At 43.4% G+C, this 25,497-nt stretch overlaps 1 protein-coding gene across 2 annotated transcripts; it reads left to right on the forward strand.

The window, feature by feature from the left end:
• Positions 1 to 5,894: 5,894 nt before the first annotated feature.
• On the forward strand, positions 5,895 to 25,076 carry MFAP3L (microfibril associated protein 3 like). 2 transcript variants are annotated; one of them, XM_048941921.1, is made up of 3 exons: positions 5,895 to 5,978; positions 16,146 to 16,551; positions 19,855 to 25,076. In XM_048941921.1, exons 2-3 carry the CDS (start codon positions 16,269 to 16,271, stop codon positions 20,712 to 20,714), a joined length of 1,143 nt encoding a protein of 380 aa, XP_048797878.1. In that variant the 5' UTR covers positions 5,895 to 5,978; positions 16,146 to 16,268; the 3' UTR covers positions 20,715 to 25,076. The 2 variants fall into 2 exon arrangements, with proteins under 2 accessions (XP_048797878.1, XP_048797879.1); XM_048941922.1 differs by having other exon boundaries at positions 19,858 to 25,076.
• The last annotated feature ends 421 nt before the right edge of the window (positions 25,077 to 25,497 follow it).

Consider the following 25,497-nt stretch of genomic DNA (forward strand, 5'->3'; position numbering starts at 1 on the left):
AAAAAGTCCTGCAATGATTACTATAGTGTGAGCTAGGAAACGTGAACATTACATTTTAAGATTCTGAAAAATCTTGAATCTCAATGCGATCTTAAAAATGATCTTTGTTAAAAAGGAGCTTCTTTTAGATAACTGTTAAAACCATAAAACAGCTTATACAAGACAAAATCCACAGCGTTTATTCTAGGTATTCACCAGATAATATGACTACTAAAAGTGTCTTTCAGGACCTAAAGCAGTTAGCTGGTGAGGGTTCACGTTTTTCCAAGCTTTGAGCAAAAGAAAGGAAGAGAATTCTGCGTGGCTGAGAAATGGTGAATGCAGCAGATGAAGAGCTTCATCACTTGTAAGGAGTTCCCTCGCAATCAACTGGAAGGAAAGCCAGATGTTCCCTGAAGAGCTCAAGAAACATTTAATTACCTGTCAGAAACCGAACTGTACAGCCCAGTGTAACTTAATAATAGGCAGCAAATGGATGAGGCTAGAGCATCTTTGGGAAGAGAGCTGTAGGTTTAAGAATCACAGAACCACCAAGGTTGGAAAAGGCCTCTGAGATCATCCAGTCCAACAATCCACCTATCCCTTACACTTCCCACTAAACCATGTACCTCAGTATATCTCAATGTTTCCTGCATACCTCTAGGGAAAGTGACTCCATCACATCCCTGGGCAGCCCATTCCACACTGATTACTCTCAGAGAAGTACTTCCTAACGTCCAACATGGATCTCCTGTGGCACAACTTGAGGCCGTTCCTTCTCATCTTCTCACTAGCTACATGAGAGAAAAGGGTGACTCCCAGCTCACTGCAGTTTCCCTTTGGGTAGTTGTAGAGAGCGGTAAGGTGGCACCCAGCCTCCTCTTCTCCAGACTGAACAATCCCAGCTCAGCTGCTCCTCATAAGGCCTGTGCTCCAGACCCCTCACCAGCTTTGTTACCCTTCTCTGGACACACATCAGGGCCTCAATGTCTTTCTTGTAGCAAAGGGTTCAAAACTGAACGTAGTACTTCAGGTGGGGCCTCACCAGTGCTGAGTACATAGGGAAGATCACTTCCCTGCTCCTGCTGACAACACTATTTCTGGTACAAACCAGGATGCCATTGGTCTTCTTAGCCATTTGGGCACACTGCTGGCTCATGTTCAGCTGAGTGTCGACCAACACCCCCAGGTCCTCTATACAACTTTCAAGCCACTCTGCCCCAAGCCTGTAGTGTTGCCTTGGGTTGTTGTGGCCGAAGTGCAGGATCCAGCACTTGGTCTTGTTGAACTTCATCCCATTTGTCATGGTTTTATGATGGTTGGTTATCGGTATTCCACACTGTAACATCATGTAGTGCACTGGGAGTTAAAGAGTTAATGCCCCAGGTCTGGGTACCTGTCATGGAAGAGAAGAACTACTACATTCCCCAGAGGACTGTTTGCTGTTCTGTTATCATTTCTGCTCACGGAAAACAGATAAAAGGCTTTCGTAGGTCATTTCCCCTCCCTCTTTCCTGGTTTCAGCAGCATGTGAGCTCTCCTCCCTTCTACTTATCCCAACCACGCATCTCACCTTAGTATTAGAGTAAGGCCTTCAGCTTTCAGACGCTACCTCTCATTATATCTGATTTATTAGCTTCAATTCTAATTGTGTTGTATTATATTGTATTATAGGGTGTTATCTTGCATTCTGTTATCTTATTTAGTAAATTACTTTGTTTTTCCTCAGGTTGTTGCCACTGTTATTTTTTGGGGCCCATCTCTCTTTTTCCTTTTATTTTCCCTTTTCCACAGCGTGGATCCACAGGTCCCCTCCACCCTGCTAGTCATGGAACTGGGCCAAACCAGCCCAAACACCGTACACCATTGGTCTCAGCCCAGGAATCCAGCCTGTCCAGCCTCTGCAGGGCCTCGCTACCCCCAGGCAGATCAACACTTCTGCCAGCTTGGTGTCATCTGCAAACTTACTGAATGTGCACTCCATGTCCTCATCCAGGTCATCAATAGAGATACTGACAGAACAGGCCCCAGCACCAACCCCTGGGGAGCACCACTCGTGACCGGTCGCCAGCTGGATTTAATTCCATTCACCACCACTCTCTGGGCCCGGCCGTCCAGCCAGGTCTTTACCCAGCCAAGAGTGCACCTGTCCAAGGCACGGGCTGCCAGCTTCTGCAGGAGAATGCTTTTGGAGACAGCGTCAAATGCTTTGCTGAAACATAGGTAGACCACATCAACAGCCTTCCCCTCAACAGCTGCAGAGTGTTTCCATGGTGGTATAACGTCTAACAGTCAGTTCACGCAGTGAACGGTAAACATCGTTTTTTCAAAAGCTAATTAGAGGTGCAGATTTGCTTTTTATTGCCCTCTCTCAGCTTATTCAGCTTGAGAGCTTAGGAACAGCTGAGCTCATCAAAAGTGATGAGACAAATGATCATTGTTTCATGCAATAGAAACTTGTAGAAAGGAAAAGAATTGGAAAAGAAAAGAATTAAAAAGTGTGAGGCATCTGACATTGTTATTAAGGTAACTGTTAACCAATTGCTTTAACCCCTATGCCCTGGGCTTATCCGGGGCCCCCAATAAATTGCCTGTCATCCTATATTGGTCTTTGAAAACAAAAGCTCTTATAAGCATCAGCAGAGTACTGAGATCATTCCATCCCTAGGTCAGTGACTCTTGATTTCCAGCCTAGGGTTTCATCTCATCAGTGTCCTCTGAAGCAATGCCCTGCCTCTAGTTTTTAGTAACTAAATGGAAACATATAGGACACTGGGAGCACAGAAGGTGGGGGGTAGGAGGGCAAGGAGACACAGAAAATGGGAGGAAACAAAACTTTTTTGTCTATAATGTGATCTCAGCTGCCCCAACTTACTCACAGCAAGGTCTTTTAAGCACAGCTAGGCTTTCTGCTGAACACATCATCAAGGCACCTGAGCAGTAACACCTTCAACACAAATACACACAGAGAACTGTTCGCATACAGTCTTCGTCAGATTCTCTTGCAGTGCCCACGTAATCCATGTTTTTGTTTTACCTGTGGACTGTGTCTATATCATAGCTCAGGAAGGAGCTTCCCTCAGAAATGAGTGATGAAAACGGATCACTGCAGACAAAGTCTGCCTTAGCAAGTATTCTTCCTCCTATGAGAAGTACTAAACCAAGTTATTTCTTGATCTTACAGGTTAAGACATAGGGAGGAATAAAATATAATTGGTCATTCCCACCCTTACCTTTGTAGAAAAAGAAGGGCAAAACCAACAAAACTGGAAGGTAACAAATACAGAATGTCAGGAGAGAAACAGTTACCGCTGCCTGATCTTATGAGGTGCAAATAAAAGCCACCGTAAGACTAAAAGTTTGACAGCTGATCTTTTTTAACTTATTTTGAATTATTTTCAGAAGGCAGAGAGGAGGGACAAGAACAAAACACAACCAGTGATTAAGCCTTAACGCTCTGGGATGTGGTTCAGAGCGAGGTATTTCCAAAAGGTCTGGTAAAAAGTAAGCTCTCTCCTATCAGTTACCACAAGAAGCATCTCTGTGCACAGAGTTCACATGGAAAGGTGATGGCAGCAGAGGGGCCTCACTGGGGCCTCCTATGACAAGAGATATGGTGTCCTATGTAGGACAGGGGCCTCTCTCCTTCTCCTCCTGCTCCCAGTGTCCCTGCATGGCCAGAATGCTTGTGCTGCTCCCAGGTAAGCACTGGCAGTAGATGAGGGCATGCACTCGGCACTGATGACAGTGCTTGGCTGGATCGTGGTTTTGAGCCTCACAAACATCCCAGAGACCATTTTGGGCAAGTCTTTTGATGAAATCCTTAGCCTCAGTGACATCGCAGATGTGTCCCTCTAGGCAACAGCATCTCTTCTGCCAGATCCAGTTCCTAAGCCAGACGGCAATGCCACAGGTGTGGCTGTGGGAGATGGCTACCCACCTTCCTGGCTGGATTCTGGTGCTGTCCCAAAGGGAGACTGCCTGGATGTGCTCATAGGATGGGTTTTTCCAGCCTCCAGTGGCTCCCTGTATTAGAGCCCAGCTGGCCAAAGTGCAAAAGCTGCTGATGATGGAGAGCTGTGGAAGTACAATATCCCAGTGTCTGTGGTGACATCAGGTATGCTACTATCTGGGTTGTGGTGCCTTGCATAGTGAGCCAGAGAGAAGAGCAAGCACCAGGACAAGCCAATACTGAATCATTTCCAGAGGTTTGCACACTCCCTGGTCAGACTGGGATTTCAGAGCTGAAGTTGGCTTCCCTCTCTCCTCCAAGGAGGGCCTTCAGTTAGTACTTCCTATACACAGAAGACATCAAACCATTATATATAGCCAGTAGGGTGCACAGTGAGTTCAGAAATCACATCAACCTCGCAGTGTTTGAGGCACAAAGGACATACCAGGTGAATGTACCTAACACTGGCAGCACGGGCGGGATTGGACCTTTCAGAGCCAGGGGAAGACAGCCTGAACTGTGGGAGGGCCCTTTCCCACAGCAATCAGTTTATGGTCAGACACAGCCATGCACCATGGCTGCAGAAAGAGGTAGTTCTCCTTCAAAGTTCTCCTTCAAAGCTCAGCAGACTTCCTTGGGGCCGCTACGTGTTGGCTGAGTGAGTGGGAGTTGGGGAGAGCAGAAAGGTAAAATGCATAGGAAGCACAGAATTGAAGGAAATTGCATGATATCAGCATGCACCACTGCTTTTAACCAGTGCGGTGGTTTAAGTCCTCGCTGCCTACCTGCTATTGACCACAAAGACCAATAGGAGACTTTGCACTGTAGTCCACATCTACCCTTCGAGCTACCCACAGAAGAGCTACAGTGACTGATGGAACAGGCATGGGGACCATGTGAAGAGTGAATGGTGATTTCCCAGGAAGGGGCACAGAGCAGTGATGGGCTCACAGCCAGATGTGGAAGGGAAAACAAAAAAAACCAGCAAAACTGCTCTCCTTTTACTCCAGGTGGTGGTGGGTCCAGGTACAACAAGTCCAGCTTCCTTTAGTCAGCCTTCCCCCTGTTTTCTGAGCACTGCTGCTTTCTTCCTCCACTTTTTCTTACGTGGGCTTGAGACTTGCCTCAGTGTGCACCATGGTGCACCCTACATACACCCTGCCCCACAGAGATGCAGTCCTAACCCAGGTTTTCCAGCAGTTCCAGTAAGCGCTCTGCGATCCGATTACTCTTTGGAGGAGCAGAGGAGCTTCCATTACTACTGCCCTGGAAGCAATCTGAAGAGGATATCAAGAGCAGGTGCCAGACAGGGCTGTAAGAGGATTACAAGCAGGTGGAAACAACACAGTTTATCTCACTGGCTTAGATGCTCAGCCCTCCAAGGTCAGTGGGGTGGTACAGCAGAGGTACAGATGGGAGGATAGCAGTGGCGCACAGCTGGTCCCGGCTGGCTTCCTGCCGCTGGCTCCCGGGTAGTGACATCCACATCCAGGCAGTGACAACCACTTCAAGCTACGGGCCAGCTTTACCCTCTCGCGTTACGGCACTCGGATACCTACGGAGCCAGCCGTCGGTCACCCGCAGCCGAGGACCTTCTCAGACTGGACTTCAGCCGGAGACAGGTGCCACACTCCCGTTAGGAATGCAGTCCTGTAGCCCCGAGCGGAACCCGCGCGCATCGTTCCGCTCTAGAGGAGTACCGAACAGGTTGCTCTTCCCCCGCCTTGCAGTCCTTCCTCCGCAGCCCTCCCCGGCAGCGATGCGCCGACAGCCACCCTCCGCGCCCCCAGCGGGCACCGGAGCCGCCCCCCGGCCCGGCCCCGAGCATGCTCAGTGCCGCCCTGACCTACTTTCCCCTGCCGGAGCCGGCGGAGGAGTGGCGGTGCGGAGGACGGCGCTGCGGCACGGCGCCCCGTGACCGCGGACTGCGGCAGCGCCGCGCTCCGCCCGCCGGCCCGCGCGGCGCGCCCCGGGCCCGGCATGGTGCTGCGCGGGGCGCGCTGAGGGGCACGGCGGCGGGCGCTGCCGCGGAGCGGCCGGCGGGCAGGTGAGCGGGAGCGGTGCTTCGGCGAGGGGGGCGGCTCGGCGGGCGGCGCCACCTGCACGGCCCTCTGCGCCTCGGCGAGGGGAGCCGCTGCGGGGCGGTGCGGGCAGGCGGCCGCGGCGCTGGGGAAGGGAGCCGCCGCGGGGAGCGGGAGGTGCCGCGCTGGAAGCGCCGGACGGCCGCTCGGGAAGTAGTGCCGTACGGAGCGTGAAAGTTCAAGGGATGGATTCGCAGGGGGACCGGGGCTGTCGGACGGACGCTCGGCTTTAGGCAGGAAGACCTGGGATTTCTGCCTTCCCGCTGCTCCCGGTGGCGATGCCCGCTCCGGGCAGGTGAAAGAAAGGGCGTTAGAAAATCCGCACGGGGACCTTTTTTACGGAGCTGGCCTTTTCAGAGAGCTGAAGTTGTGTTGCCTTACATTTAAAATAAAGGTGACCCCCTGCTTTTTCGCCGTAATTACTTTTTCATTTCACAGCCTCATGAGATAGAAGTCAGTTTCCAAAGTGCCCTGTAGAAACTGCAGCCTGGCAGAAGTAGCCAAAGTCGAGCAGCAGCAGAAAAGCGGGCTTAGAGATCAGAGCGCAGCGCTGCTGAGCAGACGATCGTCCGGTGCGTTTATCTGGGCGCCTGGTAGGAAACCGTGCTTCCCAGCTGCCCTCTGAGAGCTGCTGGTGTGAAGCTTCCCCGCTCCAGAAACAGAATTACCTGCGGGGTAGGCAGTGCCAAATGCCACGTGCGACTTGGTTTGGTTTGGCTGAAGAGCAGTGAGGTTAGTTCACGGTGAGAAATACAGTAGTTTACAGGGGAAAAGTGGAGCGTTTGGAGCCGGTGCATTATGGAACAGTTTCTCTCTTTGCTGCAGTAGGACAGAATCTGGCAGATCTCCTTTCAGTGGAGGTGATGTTTGCATGGCAGACTCTTTTCTCTGGCTTAGTGTGTTCAGTTAGCAGCAGCACCATTGGAGTACTTGTGCCTGGTGCAGCAGGGATCCTTTTTTAGTAGAAAGGCTTCTAGTTCAGACTGCAGTATGCCAGCGTCCGTCAGTTAGAAGCACAATTCAGGCAGCATGAGTGCACACTGTATCTGTGCCATTTCTTCTGAAGAATTTGAAGCTGAAAGTCTGGACAGACAGCAGACAATCCACCAAGAAGAAGCTTGCTTTCCACTTTAATGTTTAGTATTAGTCCGGCACAAGCAAGTTTCCCATTGTGAAAGCTTGTAGCTAACACAGGTGTGTTAACGTGTCACCAGAAGGCTGTGGTGTACGACCTAGCTCCTTAGTGCTCCCTGGGATATTTCTTCCTGCGGTTCTGAGCCGCTGCCTGGCCTTGGAGCTGTGCACCTTTGCAAAGCCCTCTGCTTAGCCTTAATTCTGTTATTTAGTTGTGCTGACTAAAGCGTTGGCATTCTTCATCCATGTACAGACCCACCTCAGAAGCAGCATTTCCAAGATAGTGGGTGTGCTTTTATTTTTTTCCCCAGTTACTATGATTAAAATAAATCATAACAGCATTTTAGAGCATCGGATCTTCTGTCTATGAGGAAAGAGGTAGGAGGCAGACAAAACTTGTCCATGTTTGTATAGGTGCAGGACAGAGCAATTCTAAGAGGCATTGTGATTTTTACTTAGCTAACGCAACATTAGACAGAGGACTGTCTCACTTCAGAGTCATTAACAGGAGCAGTGCTTGTCAGAAATCAGGAGCTCTGTACAGGCACATAGTTCTCCTACTTTGGAAGGAGACTACAACATGTGGAGGGATTACATTAAGAACAGCCCTTCTCGGCAGGCTTAACATTTAATTAACATATTCTGCCACTCTTGCATGGTTTGCAGCCACAAATGATTTCTGCTGATGTTTTCAAGTCGCACGGGGACAGGGCATCTGTACTGCATTGCAACCACACTGCTGTGCGTGCAGTCCCCCCCCACACACACACGATGTATGGCACACACATACCAGCACTGCTGCATTTTGATCAGTAGGTTCTGCTGTGGCTGGTGGCAGTGGTGTGATGTGGTACAGCAGCAGCTCGTTCTGGAAGGGTTACATTTATAAACTCATTTCTGAATGATGTTGCTACAGTTAGTACATTATCTGATTGTGATCAGCTTAACAAAAGATGCTTAGAAGTTTGTTATTTTGATGTTACATTTTTTTAGACCAGAGCAGATAAAAAAGCACAGAAGTTATGGAGGTCCTTCAGTAAACTCTTGATGAATTCTACCTAGATTAATTCACAGCAATGTCACATGAAGGAGTGGCCACACACTAGGAGAGGGTTGTATTGAATCACAGAATCACAGAAACACCAAGGTTGGAAAGGACCTTGAAGATCATCCAGTCCAACCATCTACCTATCACCAATAGTTCTCACTAGACCATGTCCCTCACCACAAAATCCAGCCCTTCCTTGAACACCTCCAGGCTCGGTGACTCCACCACCTCCCTGAGCAGCCCATTCCAGTGCCTGACCACTCTTTCAGAGCAGTAGTATTTCCTAATGTCCAGCCTGAATCTCCCCTGGCGCAGCTTGAAGCCATTCCCTCTAGTCTTAAATTGATCACATTGGTGTACAAGCAAGGCTCAAGTTTCTGTCTGGTGTGAGGCAAACTCCTTTGAATATCACTTGCTGTTCCTTTCTGATACTTGTAGATGAAATAGGCAGAGCACTTTTAATCTGAAGTGATCCTTTTCTGTTGCACTCAGCTATGACTGGCTAGATTCCCCCTTTACAAGTTTAGCCTGTCTTAATCACAGCATCCACCTATAACCTCTTTGCACTGAATCCCAGAAGCCAGTACATGCTTAAGCCAGTCATTAAAAATGGGTAAATATATGCATCTTGCAGTTCTATGACGACACAGATGAATTAGTCATACTCTACACTGTTTTCTTCCTATTTTTCATTCTGCTTTATAAATGGGAGCCTTCTGTTAAAATACTGTTTCTAATGAAAACTGTATGCAGTGAAGTGAAAACACTCGAATCACATACGAAATGTAGAATTTAAGAAGTAGAGAAGTCTTGAGCCTTGCAAAGGGCTACATTCCCTACATTTAGACTTTTTATTCATCATTTGGAAAAAGAAAACAAGCAGACGTATCTAAAGGATGGTCAGTTTTGCCAGTTGAAGAGAAAGCAAACGGAAATGAATTGGACCCCATTCCACATTGCTGTGTTCCTAGCACTCAGAATAGATAAGCCATCCCAAGAGCACATGAGATCTGTTGTTTTAGCTGACATTGGTTACTTAAGCTGTTAGTAGAATAATACCTGCAATGTGCTGGTATAAATAGAAGGTAAGAGGTGAGTGAAGAAAAGGGAAGATAACCCAAAACTTGGTGAGGCCAGGTAGCGTGCAGATGCGTGTGGAAGTGTGGGACAGATCTCTGCATCTTTTTGCTCCTTCTTTCTCAACAAAGGGAACTTCTAGGCATTGAACCATCTGCGTTTATTGCCAACAGTAAAACAGCAGCTATGCTGAAAGCTTGCAGGGAGTTGAGCCTCTTAAAGCTGTACAGGTGTTTCTGGAATAATAGCTTTGTATACAAAACAAGGTTGAGTAGGAATTATACAGCCTACAGATAAATACAAATGCTAAGTAAATCTAAATCATCATCATGAAAGAGGCATTTACTTGGAAAATCCTGACAAGAGCTCGTACCTAATCAAATGTGAGCTGGGCTTTAAAAAGTCTCTGCTACTGATAGCATTCTATCTGCTCTAGGATCCAGGTAGCCCACAGCTCAGTAGAAAGACATTTCCATCGCAGTACTTGTGCTGATTTAAAAACAGCAAGCTTCTCCACTAAATACAAAACATTGTCTTTACTGCCGTCATTAAAATACCTCCAAGAGAAACAACTGAACTGCTCATTCCGTATAAAAATGTGCACATGTACTACATGTTATCTAATGAAAAGTTAAATGTCCAAGTTGCCTCAACAGTTGTGTTTTGTTTTGATTTGGCGTATTTCTTAGCAAAAAAAGATTTGATCCTGGGATTACAGAAACTGCAACATCAGAAGGGAACTTTTCAGAGGTTTGGCATTCTTGAGGTACTTTTAAATAATCTCTCAGTAATTACCTAACAGTGGACTCTGTCTGTTCACTTTTAGGTTAACGGATTAGGGTCTTTGAGCATTTGTTGGAGCGAGGGGAACAGCCACCAGATCGCTTAAAAACATGGCCAAATCAATGGAACCATTCAAGTGTTTAGGGTGAGGAGGGTTTAAATTCTCCAGGATTTCATATGCTGGCTAGTTTTGCAATACCGAGGCATGAAGTAGAACAAAGAGGAACAATAATGAGGAGAGCTTTACGGTAAAAATACTTACTTGCAATAAGACTTCTAAAATATTTACAGGCTTGTAAAGGCATAATCTGGAGGATATTTTTACCATCACTGAATAGAGTGACATATCCTTCCTTCCCTGCCCCAAGAGTCTGGATTTGCCTTGTAGGAAATGTTTGTAGGATATTTTTTATCACAAATATAGAACATGGGGTAACCACATCGCTTATTGCTTTCTTGCAATTAATTAATTGTATTAATTGTATGGTGCGTGATCTGTGGGAACCTACTGAGCACTCAGGCTTCCACAGCCCTGAAATAAACAAGCAGCGTCTCTCCTGAGTGTGTGATGATTGACTTATTGCACGCCAGGCAATGAATGCGCTTTTCAGACAACAACATGAGTAAGGTGTGATTGTGAAACGAGAGGTGTGTCTCTCTGGTAGGAGAGGGCTTATAGAAGTCTGGTAAAGACACGATCACACTTGGTTGAATGTCTGATCATAGAATCTGTAAATTCTATCTGAAAATCCGCAGGTGATGTGTTTATGTTGACTGACAATGGAGTCGCAAACATCAATTGTTCATTTTTTTCAGCAATCTTGAAACCCATTCTCAAATTCCTGTATCGAAACACAGTGCAAGATGCACATTTATTGCTGTTCACAGGACTGTGTTGAGCCAAGGTATTAAAAATGCATACAATTATTTGCCATCACTTGAGTCAGCTCTGCACACTGCCCCATTCTGGGCTTTGACTGACCTCCTAGTTTAAACTTTCTACACAGACAGCCATCATTTCTGTTGTAGCAGCTTGTGTCCCTTGTTTGTGATCTGTGCTCCTGTGAGAGGAGCCTGGGTCTGTGTCCCTCGTACCCTCACATCGCGTGCCTGAAGGCAGCAAGTGTGTCACCAAGCGGCATTGCCAGTAGGGCCAGGGCAGCATCACACAGCCTTGACAAGAAGTTTCTGAAAGCCTCCCAGGCAGCTGCATGTAGCCAAAGAGACTAAAACACACCTAGCTGGGAATTGCTGCCCAGCTGGAAGCTGCAGTCTAGATGGGCAGAACGAAGCTCTTTAACCTACAAATGCTGCCAGCGTGTCACCTATTTGACACAGTAACCAGGAAAGTGGAAGACAGTGAAGTTAGGAAGGATTGAAATCCTCCCCAAAAGAACGAAAAACAGCTTTTTGAGAAGCAAGCTGCAGTATTTTATTGACTAGCAAATGACTAGAGATACAAGTCAGGAAGTTGCTGCAAGATGTATATGAGTTGTATTTCTCTTCATGTGCTATCTGGACCCTAATAGCTTAATCTTTTCATTAGGTAGTTTTCACTCTCCTAGGAACTGGCAATGAACTTTCCAGCTTGTGTGTCATTATGATGAAACAGTGTTCCTTCATTTGCATTCCTGTTCCAGTGACACCTGTTGGCTTTTACTGTTGCCCACTTTGAAAAGGCATTGCCCATGGCAACTAAGAGATGGATTGGCCTGAAGAGGAAATGTAATATGTAGTTAAAAAAAAATAATTAGCATTAATTTTGTTTTGTAGCATCATTCTTGATTGTTATTTATAAAGTGAAAATCATTTCATTTTCTTGGTCACTTAAAAACTAAGCAAGACAGCATTGAGATGTTAAAGTTGTAGGTCTATAATTTATGCATTTGAACTGACTTCTTGTGCTTCACTTCTGAATTGAATAACCTCACAGTTAATAGGATTATACATTATTCCAAGTACAAGAACAGGCAAGTCTTACAGGAGCATGCAAGCCAGGAAAAGGTATGCATCACTGACTTACGTTCTTTTGTGCTGTCATGTCATTCTGCACAAATGCAGTGCTTTAAAATGTAGCACCTCACTCACAGTACTTTTCCTTTGCAGCAGTAATACTGGGAAGCAAAGTCATCTATGATGTGAAAAAGTAAACGGTCAGTCAGAACATTTCTCTGAGTCATTTGTGTTTCCAGCCAGTCTGCTGCAAGTGTCTTCTATTAAGACCATCAGTGGCTTTGGGCAGAGAAGTTCTAGTCTCAGTTTTGGTCCATTTCACAGTCAGGACTGATACCATCAGCCTGCGGCTGTGCTTGCTCTCAAGCCTATTCCAGGCAACTTCTCTAGATAAAAAGGCAGAGATAGCACCACAGAGACAGCTGTCCTGTCACTTAGAAGAAAAGCCTATTGCAGTTCCCTCACATAGCTCATCTTGTGCTGTTTTTGAGCAATACCCTGTATTACGATGTCCCCCTTGACAAGCATCCTGTGTTACTCTCAGTCTTAAGGAGTTCTTGCAGGAGTCTTTAATCTAGCCAGTCTAGCTGTTCTCTGACCAAGAGTGAAATTAAAAGGTTATGAATTTGGCAGCCTTCATAGTTTTCATTATGGGCCACAGTTCAGTAAAACCTGTCATGGCCAAGAACCAGAGCAATTAGCACTGTGCCCACTTCTCCCATACCCTGGATTCTCATGTGTCTTCGCTAGAAGTGGGCTGACATCACTAGCAGTCCTGTTTCAGTGCCCTGAGCCTGTCTTAGTTGTGAATTGAATCAAAGCCCATTGCATCCCTTATGTTTAAGAAAGCAGTGACTCCCAGAGTTGCTTTCCTTAACATCCTCAGCTGCTGCTGCGCGTAAGGCAAAAGAAGGATGGAAACTCTCAGGACATCTCCCTTTGCACCACAGTCTGGTGTCAGCACATTTTCTACTGTTTCCAATTCTCCTTCCTGCTTTCCAAACCTCACTACAACGTTTTGGTCCTGCACAGCAGCTTAGCAGAGGGTCCAGGATGGATAGCTACCCAAGTGGCTACCCTTTAACTTTCTCTTATTCGGTGGAGCTGAGAAAACCTTTGGTTTCTTCCATATTTTTTTTTTGTTATCCACTAACAGTGCGTAGGATGCACACCAAAGAAAAGATCTCCTATTCTTTGTTGCCTAGGAACATTTGTCTAAACTAGCATCTTAAAACACTGTTCTTCAGAGAGATTTCTCTCTGATTCTTCAGATAAAACCAGATGACCATCAATAGCTCGTCCCTGGATGGCACATGAAAGCAGCAGCCACCACTCCCAAACATTCTGTGTTAAGATTCCTGCTTGGTTATTGCTCATAGCAGCCATCAAACTGTATTTATTTCAAGCAGATATGCACCTGTGAAGGCATTAAGTGCTTTCATAGCATTCTGCATTCCAGGAACATACATGAGAAAGTACATTCCCAAGAGTAACACAAGTAGGTATTAATTTCCCACAGTAGATGTCAATTATTTCGTCTCTGTATCTTAACTTTTACTGCATCTATGTGTGATTCACTTGCGTTGTGCCAGAAGGAGGGAGCAGCTGTTATTTTCAGACAAGTAAACAGCCCCTTTGACCATGCTAACCAGTCAGATTTGTTACCACTACACAAAGGTGCAGATTTTGCTTTCATGTGCTCTGTGTTAAGCACAGGTAAACACACAGAATAGGTATCCTCACACCATTTCTGCCACCACACACTTTCCAAAACACCCATCCATAGCAGCCCAAGCACAGCAGGGACTCACTGGGCCACCAAAGCCACCAACCAAACTGAGCTTCCCAATAGATTGAGGGTCCTGTTCACCTGCTGTTTGATGTTTCATTTCTGTCTAGGATTCAAATTATTTTCTGTACCAAACAACAGTTTGGATTGCTACAGATTTTTCTGCCATCAGAAAATATGCTCAAATACAACAAGAACAGGCTGCAGTCAGTAATTAGCAATAAAAGCTTGAGCAGTTTATGTTGTTCCTTTGCCCTTCCCATTGTCTTGTACCAGCCAGTCTTTGTTCCTCCTTCCCTTGCCAGGAAGTGTGACATGTCTTTTGGCTTTTCTCTATGGTGCAATGCAGATCTATAACACTGTACACAAGCATTTAATAGACTGAATCTGTGTAGCCATAGAGAATGGCTGTCTCCAAGGTTGATGGAATAGTAGAAATTAGATGTAAATAGTTGTTGAAGTGAATAAGCAGATTTGAAGGGCTTTTTCCAAGGCAGAGATTTAGACACACTGTGCCTATCTATAGAGAATGTCTAAAATTTAGACTTTTCACAGTTTGCAAAGAGGGAAATGGATTTCTGAAGTGATTGTTCATGTGGTTTTACATGGACAGGACAAATGAGATTTGCATGTTAATTTAAGGTTAAAAATAATTCTGCCTCATCAAGGCAGGTGTTTCCACGTTCAGTATTTAGGAAAACTGAGAGAAAATGAGGGCAGACTTGAAGCAATGACAGCCATCCATACCATTCATGCAGCTTCTCAGATGAAAAAAAAAACCACAAACATAGCTTTTTGTTTCCAGTAATGATCCATCCCACAGATTAGAGAAAACTAATCTGCTATTTTAGTAACAGCTGTATCCATTTGTACAAAATCAACTTCATTGCATTACAGAGAATAGGGAATGGAGAAGAAAACAGCCTAAGACAAATTGAACCAGTGAAAGACAGTAATGTTGTTTTCTTTCTGAGTAAAGAAGAGGCTTTTATTTTAGTTTTCCTTGTTTATGTGTAATTTGCCTAACTTTGTCAGCAGTCATTTGTCCATGCTAAAGCAGATGAGGTACCATGATATCAAATGAATCTTCAGTACAATGTAAACAGTTTTGCAAGTGAAATGTTCACTTAGGGCAAGTTTGTTGGATACTAACTGTGACCTATGTTTAGATGGCAGATAGATTGCTCCAACTAATAATCACAGAATGGCCAGGGTTGGAAGGGACCTCAAGGATGATGAATCTCCAACCCCCTGCCACATGCAGGGCCACCAACCTCCCCATTTAACACCAGCCCAGGCTGCCCAGGACCCCATCCAACCTGGCCTTGAACACCTCCACGGATGGACGGGGCATCCACAGCCTCTCTGGGCAGCTGTTCCAGAACCTCACTCACTCTGAGTAAAATTTTGAGAGGTGCTCATCTTGAGGTCAACGTTGTGCCATCAGTCAGTGGCAAATGCCCATTGTGTTCTCTGGGAGCATAATAAGGCCAGTAGAGAGCACGTTTGTAACTCCCTCTCCTCTGTCTACAAACTGAAGTCATTGTTAAATAAAGGGCTCATTGTAGATGGTTAGTTGAGGAAAAATATTGTTGTGAGAGCTTGCAAAAACTGATCGAGCAAAATACTTAAGGCCACATAAGGAATAGAAAAGTCCCAGCTTCATTTGTACCTCAAGGCAACCTTGCCCATAAGTATGTCACTAGCAAATATTTTTCTTTCCAGATGTGCTCTAAAAATGACTTTATGAACTACTAAATACCCTCTTTTACGTATCTCCTCCATGTTACATTTTATGTCAGAAAATCTGAAAGAAAAAAAAAAAAAGGGGATGATTTTAGATGTTCTGTTGCATGCTCTCCTGTATTCAGACAAAACTGAATGCTAAGGGCTCTAGCAGCAGCTCCAAAAACCCCTTCCTGGAGTGGTTCTTCCTTCTGACACGTTCCACATTTCAACTAAGACTGTGCATGACAGAGCTGCAGCACTGAACTGGTAGTGACAGCTCTAATGTGCTGTACCTTTGTTCCCCTGTTGATTTTGCAGATGTAAAAAAAAGGAAAAAAAAATCTGTAGAACTTTTGGAATAAAATTGTAGCTGCTGCTGTAGCTAAATTGCTGCTAAGTGTCTAGGTGATAAAAGCTTTCTCCTACGCCTGCTGCTCTGAACAACAGGAAAATGTATGCATCTTTTTCCAGTAAGAAAAAGGCCTGATAACATTAGCATTTAGACAAGACATTGAGCTGATGATTGTGAAATGCATTAATGGATGTGTCACTGTTTTAAAGGAGCACATCTAATGGATTGTTTATATGGGCCATCTCATTATACTTACTTATTTTTTTTAGGATATTAAAAAAAAAATTGCATGGATCAAAATAAGGCTCTCTTGTGACCTCCTCACCTCAAGGGCCTACATTGTACAGAACCAACTCCAGTTTCCAGCCAGCTGCGTATAGCACTGAAGGAAAATGAACATACTGAGCAGGCACCACTCTTCGTGCTTTCTGCCTACCATACGCCTTGTCATCTTACTAGCAGCTCTGACAACTGCTGAGGATGTGACTAATAGCACTTTCAACCGCACTGGCACAAACACAGGATCTGTGCCTGTGGTCATCTCCCACATCGACCACATCATAGTCAAGGAGGGGTGTAGTGCCTTGATTGACTGCAATGTCCAAGGTAGCCCTAGTCCACGTTACAGATGGTACAATTCCAATGGCCGCCTGCTCCAAGAAGAAGAGAATAAAGGTAAGGTTTTTAATATTATCAGCAATGTAGCCTGTCTTGAGACACTTCTGATTTCAGCAAGTTAACTAAAAATTAACCTTAATTTAATAACTGCACACTGGTACTTTCCTGCAGGAAAATATACAAATCGTATCAGCTATTGTATGGGAACAGCTGAGTCACGGCCTGAACCTCCGATTGATCACCTGAGGAGAGCCATGAGTCAGCCAGAGGAGCACAGGTGAAGGCAATTCAGCTGTGCTGCCTCCTAGCCCTATTTAAGAGCTGGCTACCGGGGGGGAAGGATCTCTTCTGGAGATCTGCTGGTGTTTTGTGAGCGAGCCCAGAGTAGGGGCGAGCCTTCTATTTATTCTCTTTTGTTATCATAGTCTGCTTTGCCTAATTCTCTTGTTTATTTTGTGATTGTAACATCCTAATATTCTTTGATTATACAGCTATAAATGTTGTGTACATCTCAGAAGAAAATTTTTTTGTAGTGTGTTATTTATAGCAAACCGTAGCAAGAAGCTGAAATGCTTATATTGTAGGCAGGCTTCTTTTCAGTGGAAGACTTCAGGTTTGATCCTATTATTCATTCTCTTGTCTTTGTTCTTCTCTGACACCATGGAAGACAGAAAAGCTATTTTCTAACTCAAGGAAAGATTTTTGTGGCGTATGGGAAGAGTTCATTGGCACAGTTTCAAAGAAAGTAACTTCTTGCTTGCTCTCCCCATCTTTATGTACCTTGACATGTGTGAGAAACAGGAGTTGTTCTGAATAACCAATGAAAACGTCTATGTAGGGGCGTGTTATAGTTGGTGTTACAGCTGGAAAGATGATTGTGGTGAAAATGGGGAAAACAAACAGGGAAGAAGTGCTTTTAGTGGCAATGGTGATGAGGAGACAGTTGGACTAGATGATTTTACATGTTGTTTCCAACCTTGTGATTCTATGATTCTATGCTCACCTGAATCCGAAGATCCAGATTCTCAGGAAGGACTCCACAGAGGAGGGATCCCCAGAAAGAGACCCTTCCCCAGTGGCAGTCAGCCCTTAAACGGGGTCTACAGCTTCACCTGTGCTCCCAGGGCTGACTCAGGTGATCAATCAGTGGTTCAGGCCATGGTTCAACAGTTCCCACAGTGGGCAGTGGTTAGATGGACGAGCCATGTGTGAGCCATTCTGGCTACACTAGGACTGCTGTATTTGCCAGAGACCTTCATTTCACATGAGCTTGTTGTCCTCAGGTGAAAGGAAGGTTTGGTGGATAATTGTACTTTTAGGGAACATTTAGTGGGGGGGAGATGGAAGGTGTTTTGTTCCTTTTGTTCCTGTAATGCTTCTATACTGACTGCTTTGTTCACAGCACGATGAAATAAACTCTTAATAATTGATAATAATTGCAGGACAGCTTGTCTAAATAACAGCTGAACTGAGGGACAGCTCTATGGAGTTACAGAATTATGGAAATGATTGACCCAACTATAAGTGCTACAACAGCATATCTATAACAATCTATTACAGAACAGATTGTATTTCACATTTCAATGTTTATATATATATATATATATAATATATATATATATATTTTATAGAGCTGGAGAAAGAAGCTGCTTGACTTAGTTAAGCCGATGTAATGTGTGCATGGTCATAGGACCACATAGAGAGTTTTGCTAGGGTTTAGCAATAGAAGCTTTCCTGTTTAGCTAGGCATCTAACTTTTGATCTTAGTGTAGCTGACAGAGAGGTAGCTGCTAACACAAGTATTCAGATAGATAAGCAAAAACTTTGAGCAAATCAATGAAAATGCAAATATGGCGTAAGAAAATGTAACTTCATCTTGGACTTTCAGCACTGCACTTCTTTAAGAATACGGTTCACGTAAGAAACGTTCCCTAGCACAAGATGCGTATGTGTGGTTAGGCTGAAAAAGGTGTTCAGCTGTTATAAAAAAATATAGCTATGACACCTTATCTACTTATTGTTTTCACATGTGGCTTACATTGTCTGCCAGGGTCTTTGAATCACAGTTCAGTGCTGTTATCTCATTTGTAGTAGTTGGTGCCAGAACACATCAGCAAGATGTCTTGTCAGTTTACAGTGAATAAAGACCTACTTTGCCAACACTGCAATTCAAAGAAATGCCCAGCAGCCAGTACTGTACATCTTAACCCAGAACTGGAAAAGGAAGTGTTACAGATGTTGACACATCCACTGTAAAACAGTTTTACTCAAAATTTCCCCATCTTCAACTGAATGGAGTGATTTCTTCTATGTGAAGTTCTGGTTTAAAATCTAATATTTTATTTATTCTATGTGTGTTTAATTAGGAAAAAAAAAAAACCCACAAAAGTGATAAAAGCCCATACCTGCTATGTATTAAAAATGGTTTTTTTGGACTGTTGTGTTTCAAAATTGCCCAAAGATTCTTCCTGGAAAGAAATAAGGTAAGAAATAGAAGAATCTTTTGAACAACAACAGAAGAACTTTGATGGAAAAGATAAAATAAATGTAGATATAAGATGTGCACCAGCCTACAGCAGGACTGCAGCAATGTGAATTTATATCCACTGCATTGGAGTTTTCTGTTATTTTAGTCCTTTCATGACAGATCTGCTGTCTTTGGTCAGCTACTTCAATAGATAGAAATTACAGCAAGCTAAGTTAGATTTAAGGAAAAAGAACTTGAATAGTAAGGATAGGTAAGCACCTGAAATCCCTTGTTGTGGAAGACAATAGAAACTCCACCATTGACTTCAATAGATGCCTATCAGGAATGGCTTGGGGCTGTGTTAAGGAGGTAGAAGATACTTGAGTCTGTACCTCTGGAATTCTTGTTGTTTTGTTTTTTTTTAAGTTTACTTTAACAGAATTACATAGGTTACTGTAACAAAACACCAAAAATAACCCAATGAGGATGCAATAAAATGCACTGTCAGGGAACAAAACTAGTAGATTTTTCTGTCTCACAATCTTGTTATTGTTCTTTGAGGACGTGGGGCATGTGTTTGGGAGGCTCTCTGGGATAAGCTGCCATCTTTTATCTGTCTGTAAGATGTTCGTAGAAGTCATATGTATTGACTAATTTTTATGAGACTCTTTTAAGGCATGAAATTATAATAGATTTGAAGTCAATGTCTGTGATTTGATAACTAGCTAGGAGATCTCTGGGAGAAACCCTTTTGTGACGGCAAATTCTTTGTTTTCTCATCAATGTGATTTCCCTTTTCCAAAATCTGAGGCCAGTTGACAAAGCTGACGTTTAAACTATGCTAATCACGTGAACAAGATGCTTCTAAGTAAGTTATGTGTTCTCCTTTCCAGCAGGAAAATGGTGGTTTCTTGACAATGGGCTCCTAAACATTACCAGCGTGTCTTTTGAAGACAGAGGTAAATACACGTGTGTCGCATCTAATATGCACGGCAGTGTTAACAATACTGTGACTCTGAGGGTCGTCTTTACTTCTGGAGATATGGGAATCTACTACATGATTGTCTGCCTTGTAGCTTTCACCATTGTTATGATACTGAACATTACACGGTTGTGCATGATGAGCAGTCACCTGAAGAAAACAGAGAAAGCAATCAACGAATTCTTCAGAACAGAAGGAGCAGAGAAACTCCAGAAAGCCTTTGAGATTGCAAAACGTATCCCAATTATCACTTCAGCCAAAACGCTCGAGCTTGCCAAAGTAACACAGTTCAAGACCATGGAATTTGCTCGCTATATCGAAGAGCTTGCTCGGAGTGTGCCTTTGCCACCTCTCATCATGAACTGCAGGACTATAATGGAAGAAATTATGGAGGTTGTCGGTCTGGAGGAGCAAGGACAGAATTTTGTACGGCAGACAGCAGAAGGCCAGGAAACCGCTGAAACAGACGAGCTCTACACGATCCCGAATGCTCTGAAGCGCAGTGACTCTCCCACAGCTGACTCCGATGCATCATCACTGCATGAACCACCGCAACAGATTGCAATAAAAGTGTCGGTTCACCCGCTGTCCAAAAAGGACTGCATGGACGGTCAGTCACAGGAAAGCGTGCAGTTGGACACCAAGGAAGAAGACCTTCCTCAAACACCAGCACTTCCAGCAGAGCCCGCTCCTGAGCCTTCTGCCGAACTGAGTTCTGATGACACAGCATTGGCAAATGACACGTGTGTTATATATGAAAGCCATGTATGATAGTTACTCCTGAATCTATGCATAGCAGGAAAATCAGGTGGAGCTCTTTTAAAAATACATATTGTACTTGCCGCTAAGCCTTACCAGGAGACTATCATAGCAAAGCATGTATGTGGATTATTGGCACTTTCTTCTCAGTTTGACTTTAATTTATCATGATGTATGGCAGAGTAATTGCTAATACATTAATACTATTTGCTCTTTTGGATTAGGAGTATTTCCAAGAAACATTTACCTCAGCGTTTTCTAGGCTGGAGTCACCTGTAGTGGCCACCTGGAAGTCACTGGTAGTATTTGATGTAGGACATCGAACTTACTGAACACAAAACAGGTTTTCATTTTCTTCCTTCACAGTCATTATTTTCCATTATTTTGCAAATACTGTCTGGTGAATTTGAATTATTGCCCAAGAGGCAGCGCTCCCATAGCCAAATAAAGTCCTAATAGATTACTTCTACAAAGCCTGTTTGCTGAGCTGCATTGTGATTGAAAAGGCCATTAAAGAAAGTTAAAATGTTTGCATTTCATTTGGGACCAGCCTGCTTAGGCACAAGGGAAGTAGTTTTCCCTTTTCCACTGAATGAAGATGCCAGTGAGTGGGTAGGTGTTTTTTTTTTTTTTTTTTTTTTTTTTTTCTTGTCAAGAACCAACTTTAAGGTGTATTTTAAAGATAGGAAAGCCCTTAAGCATCTTAAGAAAATTTGCAGTCAGAACCCTGCAGGTTTTTTCTTGCATTTGTTTGTCTGTCTCCAACTTCGCCTCAAGTTTGTAAGGAAAACAGTTGCAAATATACAGGATGTCTTGCTTTGTAGTAATTTGAAGACACACAGCTGCATTAATAATCCTGCAAACTCCAGTAATCAGATGATGACAAGGGTGAAATGCAGAAGGCACCTGTACTCGGATTCTCAATTTTGTGCGGATTTTTATTCTGGGGATCGAGTCTAAATTTATCTGTGAGCATAAGTTGGAGGATGTTATATCCAAATTAAAAAAAATAAAGGGTGCTGTGAAATTACAATGACAGTCACACAAACTGTTTTACTGTGTTATAATTTCTTTGATATTTTAAGAACCTCCTGCATACGGTAGGATGTTTCCTACTGGAGAACGTGTGACTCTATCCCAGTATAACTTTTAGTATTACAGCAGTTGGGACATACTAAAAAAAAGATAGGCATGTATGCCAGGAGTGGAAAGAAAGTGGTCTTCTGTATTGCAGACAGACAATAAAAAGGACCTTATTTAGAGTAAGTCTGGAAAGAAAGCATTAAAAGGACAAGTTTCTTTAGGGTTAATAGCATGTTACTTCATTATCTGACACATATTTAATTTGGAACTAAGGAACTTACTATTACCTAGTAGTTTTTAAGGAAGACTGTGGTGTATGTATAGATATTCAAATCTGGAATCTAGTAGATTGGCAAAAAATAAGTCATGTAGGTCTACGGAGAGGTGATGCATGGTTGGCTCTCTGGAAGTGTTACTCAAGTAGTCATATCTACATAAGGTGTCCTTTGGAGGTAATCAGCTGTGTTAGCTGCACAGCTCATCGAGACCAAGCAAACTCAACATGGCAGCCATCTAAAAAAAGACACTGATAACAGATTGAGGTTATCTTCGTATTAAAGAGCAGAGCTTCACTAGCAGTGTAATACAGGAACACCTTGTGACTCACCTTTCCATGGTTACTGAAGAAATACTTGTTTAATGAAGGACTTGAGTTTTTGTGATAAACTCATGAAAATGTCAGCATTTAGTTGTCTAACATTGGTGCTCACCGCTGTGGTAAGCATCTCTGCAAAATGCATTTGCATGTATCCAAAAGGAGACACGCAAGGGCAAAATCCCTCAAGGAATGCGGCTGGAAACGTTTTAGAAGCAATATAAATCTAGAACGAGAGGTAAGAACAGCATGAGGAACCTCACACCTGACCGGTGTGATTTCAGACACTTGTGGTGCAAGCTTATTTCCTTGTCTGAGTCCAAAATACATTTCTGTTCACTGATCATATCAGTTTTTCTTCAAATCACTCACTTTGGTTCTAGTTTGAAAGAGGGTGAGGGCAGGAAAAAAAAAAAAAGCAGGGACTTGCATTAAATTCCTTTTATTCACCTTGAGCTCCTGAAAAGAGGCATCTTGGTTTTTCTGCCTGCCCAGTATTTACAAACAATGCTGACACGCTTTGTAAGTTAGCTGCTTGGTGCCCAACTAAGCCTGCTCAGATGATAAAGGATGTTCTCCTTCAATAATTATAAAATTGCACTTTAAAAAAAAAACAAACAAAGTTTCAAAAGTAAACAATGGGATTTAATTTTGTTTGCATTCTAATTACCAATTTTTCCAGTGGAGACCAGACACTTTCATGTATTCATGTGGTGATTGGTACAAGGCCATTCTGTTCCTGACTACCTGATCCCATTTAGTGTTTCTGTGTAAACTTTCTTGAAGATACAGTTCATATTTTTTTCCAAAGAATGCCCCACGAAGAGCGTGTGTTTATATACAGACACACCTTGGGAATCATTTGTGAGCAACAGTAACTTGGAATTGATGCGTGCAATAGGAATGGTGCTGAATTTCTGCTGTTGCAAGGTCAAAGGGAACTTCCCAATTGACTTTGCTGAAGCTGAAGTCACTGATTGCCAAGTCTTTACAGCCAGTCTGCTGTAAAGCTTTTGGTCATAGAGCTTGGTGGTACTACTGGAATAAAAAAGCTGAACAGTGTTGTACTGAAAGAAAACACAGTAATTGTTTTGTTTTATGTATTTCTTCTCTTTTATGTGTCTACTACACCTGAAAGCATAAAGCTTTTTCAATGCTTCCAGGTACTTCCTTTGTGGGAGGTATGTGGGCTGCAAGATCCAAACCCATCTTTCCTCTTCCAAATTTTCTGGCTGTGTTTTCCTAAAGTAAGCAATTTATATATACATATATATATGTTTTTTTTTTTTTCCCAGTGTTTCCTAGGGAATGGCTATTTTATGTCACAAGAACACTATTCACAAATATAAAATTATTGATGGTTTGAGAAAAACATTAGCATTTGCATTGTTGTGTATTTTTGTTCACATTAAGTACTTCAGGGACATTAGGTAATCTGTTGTCATATTTGGACTCTGCACACCTTTTGCTGCACTGTTTTATTTATCGAGCAGCAATTGTTCTTAAAGTGCTCAGCACTTGGAAAACCCTGTCTAAGAAAATTCACATTTTAAAAGCATACATAACAACAGGCCTGCTCAGAAAGGGAAGGAAATTTGCAGAATATATTTATGCTATTTCAAATGTTTTTGCTGGAACTTCATGAAAGATGGCTAGATTTCTGCAGCACAACAAATCAATGTTGGATTTGCTTTTTGACACTCACTGTTCTTTTTGCACTACACGTAAGATTGTATTAATCAGACCACTTGAACACTGTGCTCACTATTTACTGACAGCATTTTCTTTCTGATCAGCACTTGTTTACTGCTGACCCTCTTCTGTTTTCTGAATGCGTGTGCTCGTAAGCCTCTCCCTTTCACTCATTTTTAAAGACTGTCATTTCAAAATTGTGAGAAAGGATAGATCAGCATTTTATGCAGGTTTGTTGGTATTAGGTGAGGCATAGCAGTTTGCTCCTTAAAAACTACCGTGTTATCATCATCAGTCTTGCTGAATGGCACATATGGGCAGATGTTGATTTTTACTTTTTTTTTAACAGTGCCTGTTTTATTCTATCATGGGTACAATGTCAGTTCCTCCATTTGCAGTTACCTTCTGACAAAAGTACTGTAACGGAATCAGGGCTTTCTGACCCTCAGTTTGATTCAGAGCAACTAATTCTGAGAAGTATTAAGCATTGAATTTTACAAGTTCTCATGGCCTATCTTGGCAGCATGCTATTTTAAGAGTATGTCATACTTCGTGGGACAACTGAGAGCTTCTTAGATGGAAAGGAAATGTTTGCACTGAAGTATCCTGTAATATTTCATTTGTTATGAAATCCTTTTTAATTTTATGAGAAATATGAGATAACGATGTTCTCTGGAGAAGCAGCTACTGTATTTTGATTTAAATAACTGCTACAATTTTATAGTTCGCAGCCGTAAACCACAGAGACCAGTTCATGCTCTAGTGGCAAAAAGAATCGTGATCCAGCTTGTACATTGGTCATTGTTTCAAATAAAGAATTTGCACTGACTATGCTGAGTTTGTACACAAAAAGATGGCACTTGCCTTATATGAGTACACCAAGGCTACAGTTCAAATGAAAGTAAACTATGGCTTTCATTCTACATGTGCTAATACATCAGAACTTTGATCAGGAGAAACAGTTATTTGTCTAGACATGAGTTTTAATAAAGCTTTGAAAGAGAGCTGTTGTCATTATTCAGAATATAGACTAATTCTTGTATGAATAGCCCAGTCTGCTCACATTCATAGCATTTTCCCTCTGGAAGCGTGTCGGCACTTCTGCATGTAATCCAAAGGACTTTATGTCAGCTGTCTCCTCTCTGAGCGCTGTCATTGGGCCCTGCCAAAAAGTCCTGCTGCTCTTTCAGAGTGTCTCCTCTCCCAGAGGCACCCTACAGAGTACTGGAATGGAACAGAAGTATGGATTGCCATACCTGTTGAGGTTCAACAAGGCCAAGTACAAGGTGCTGCTCTTGGGTTGGGGCAATCCCAGGTGTTTGTATAGACTGGGTGAAGAATCCCTTGAGAGCAGCCCTGTGGAGAAGGACTGGGGGTCCTGGTGGACGAGAAGCTGCACATGAGCCAGCAGGCCTGCAGCCCGGA

Source organism: Lagopus muta, chromosome 4 (assembly GCF_023343835.1).
Source record: "Lagopus muta isolate bLagMut1 chromosome 4, bLagMut1 primary, whole genome shotgun sequence".
NCBI lineage: Eukaryota > Metazoa > Chordata > Aves > Galliformes > Phasianidae > Lagopus > Lagopus muta.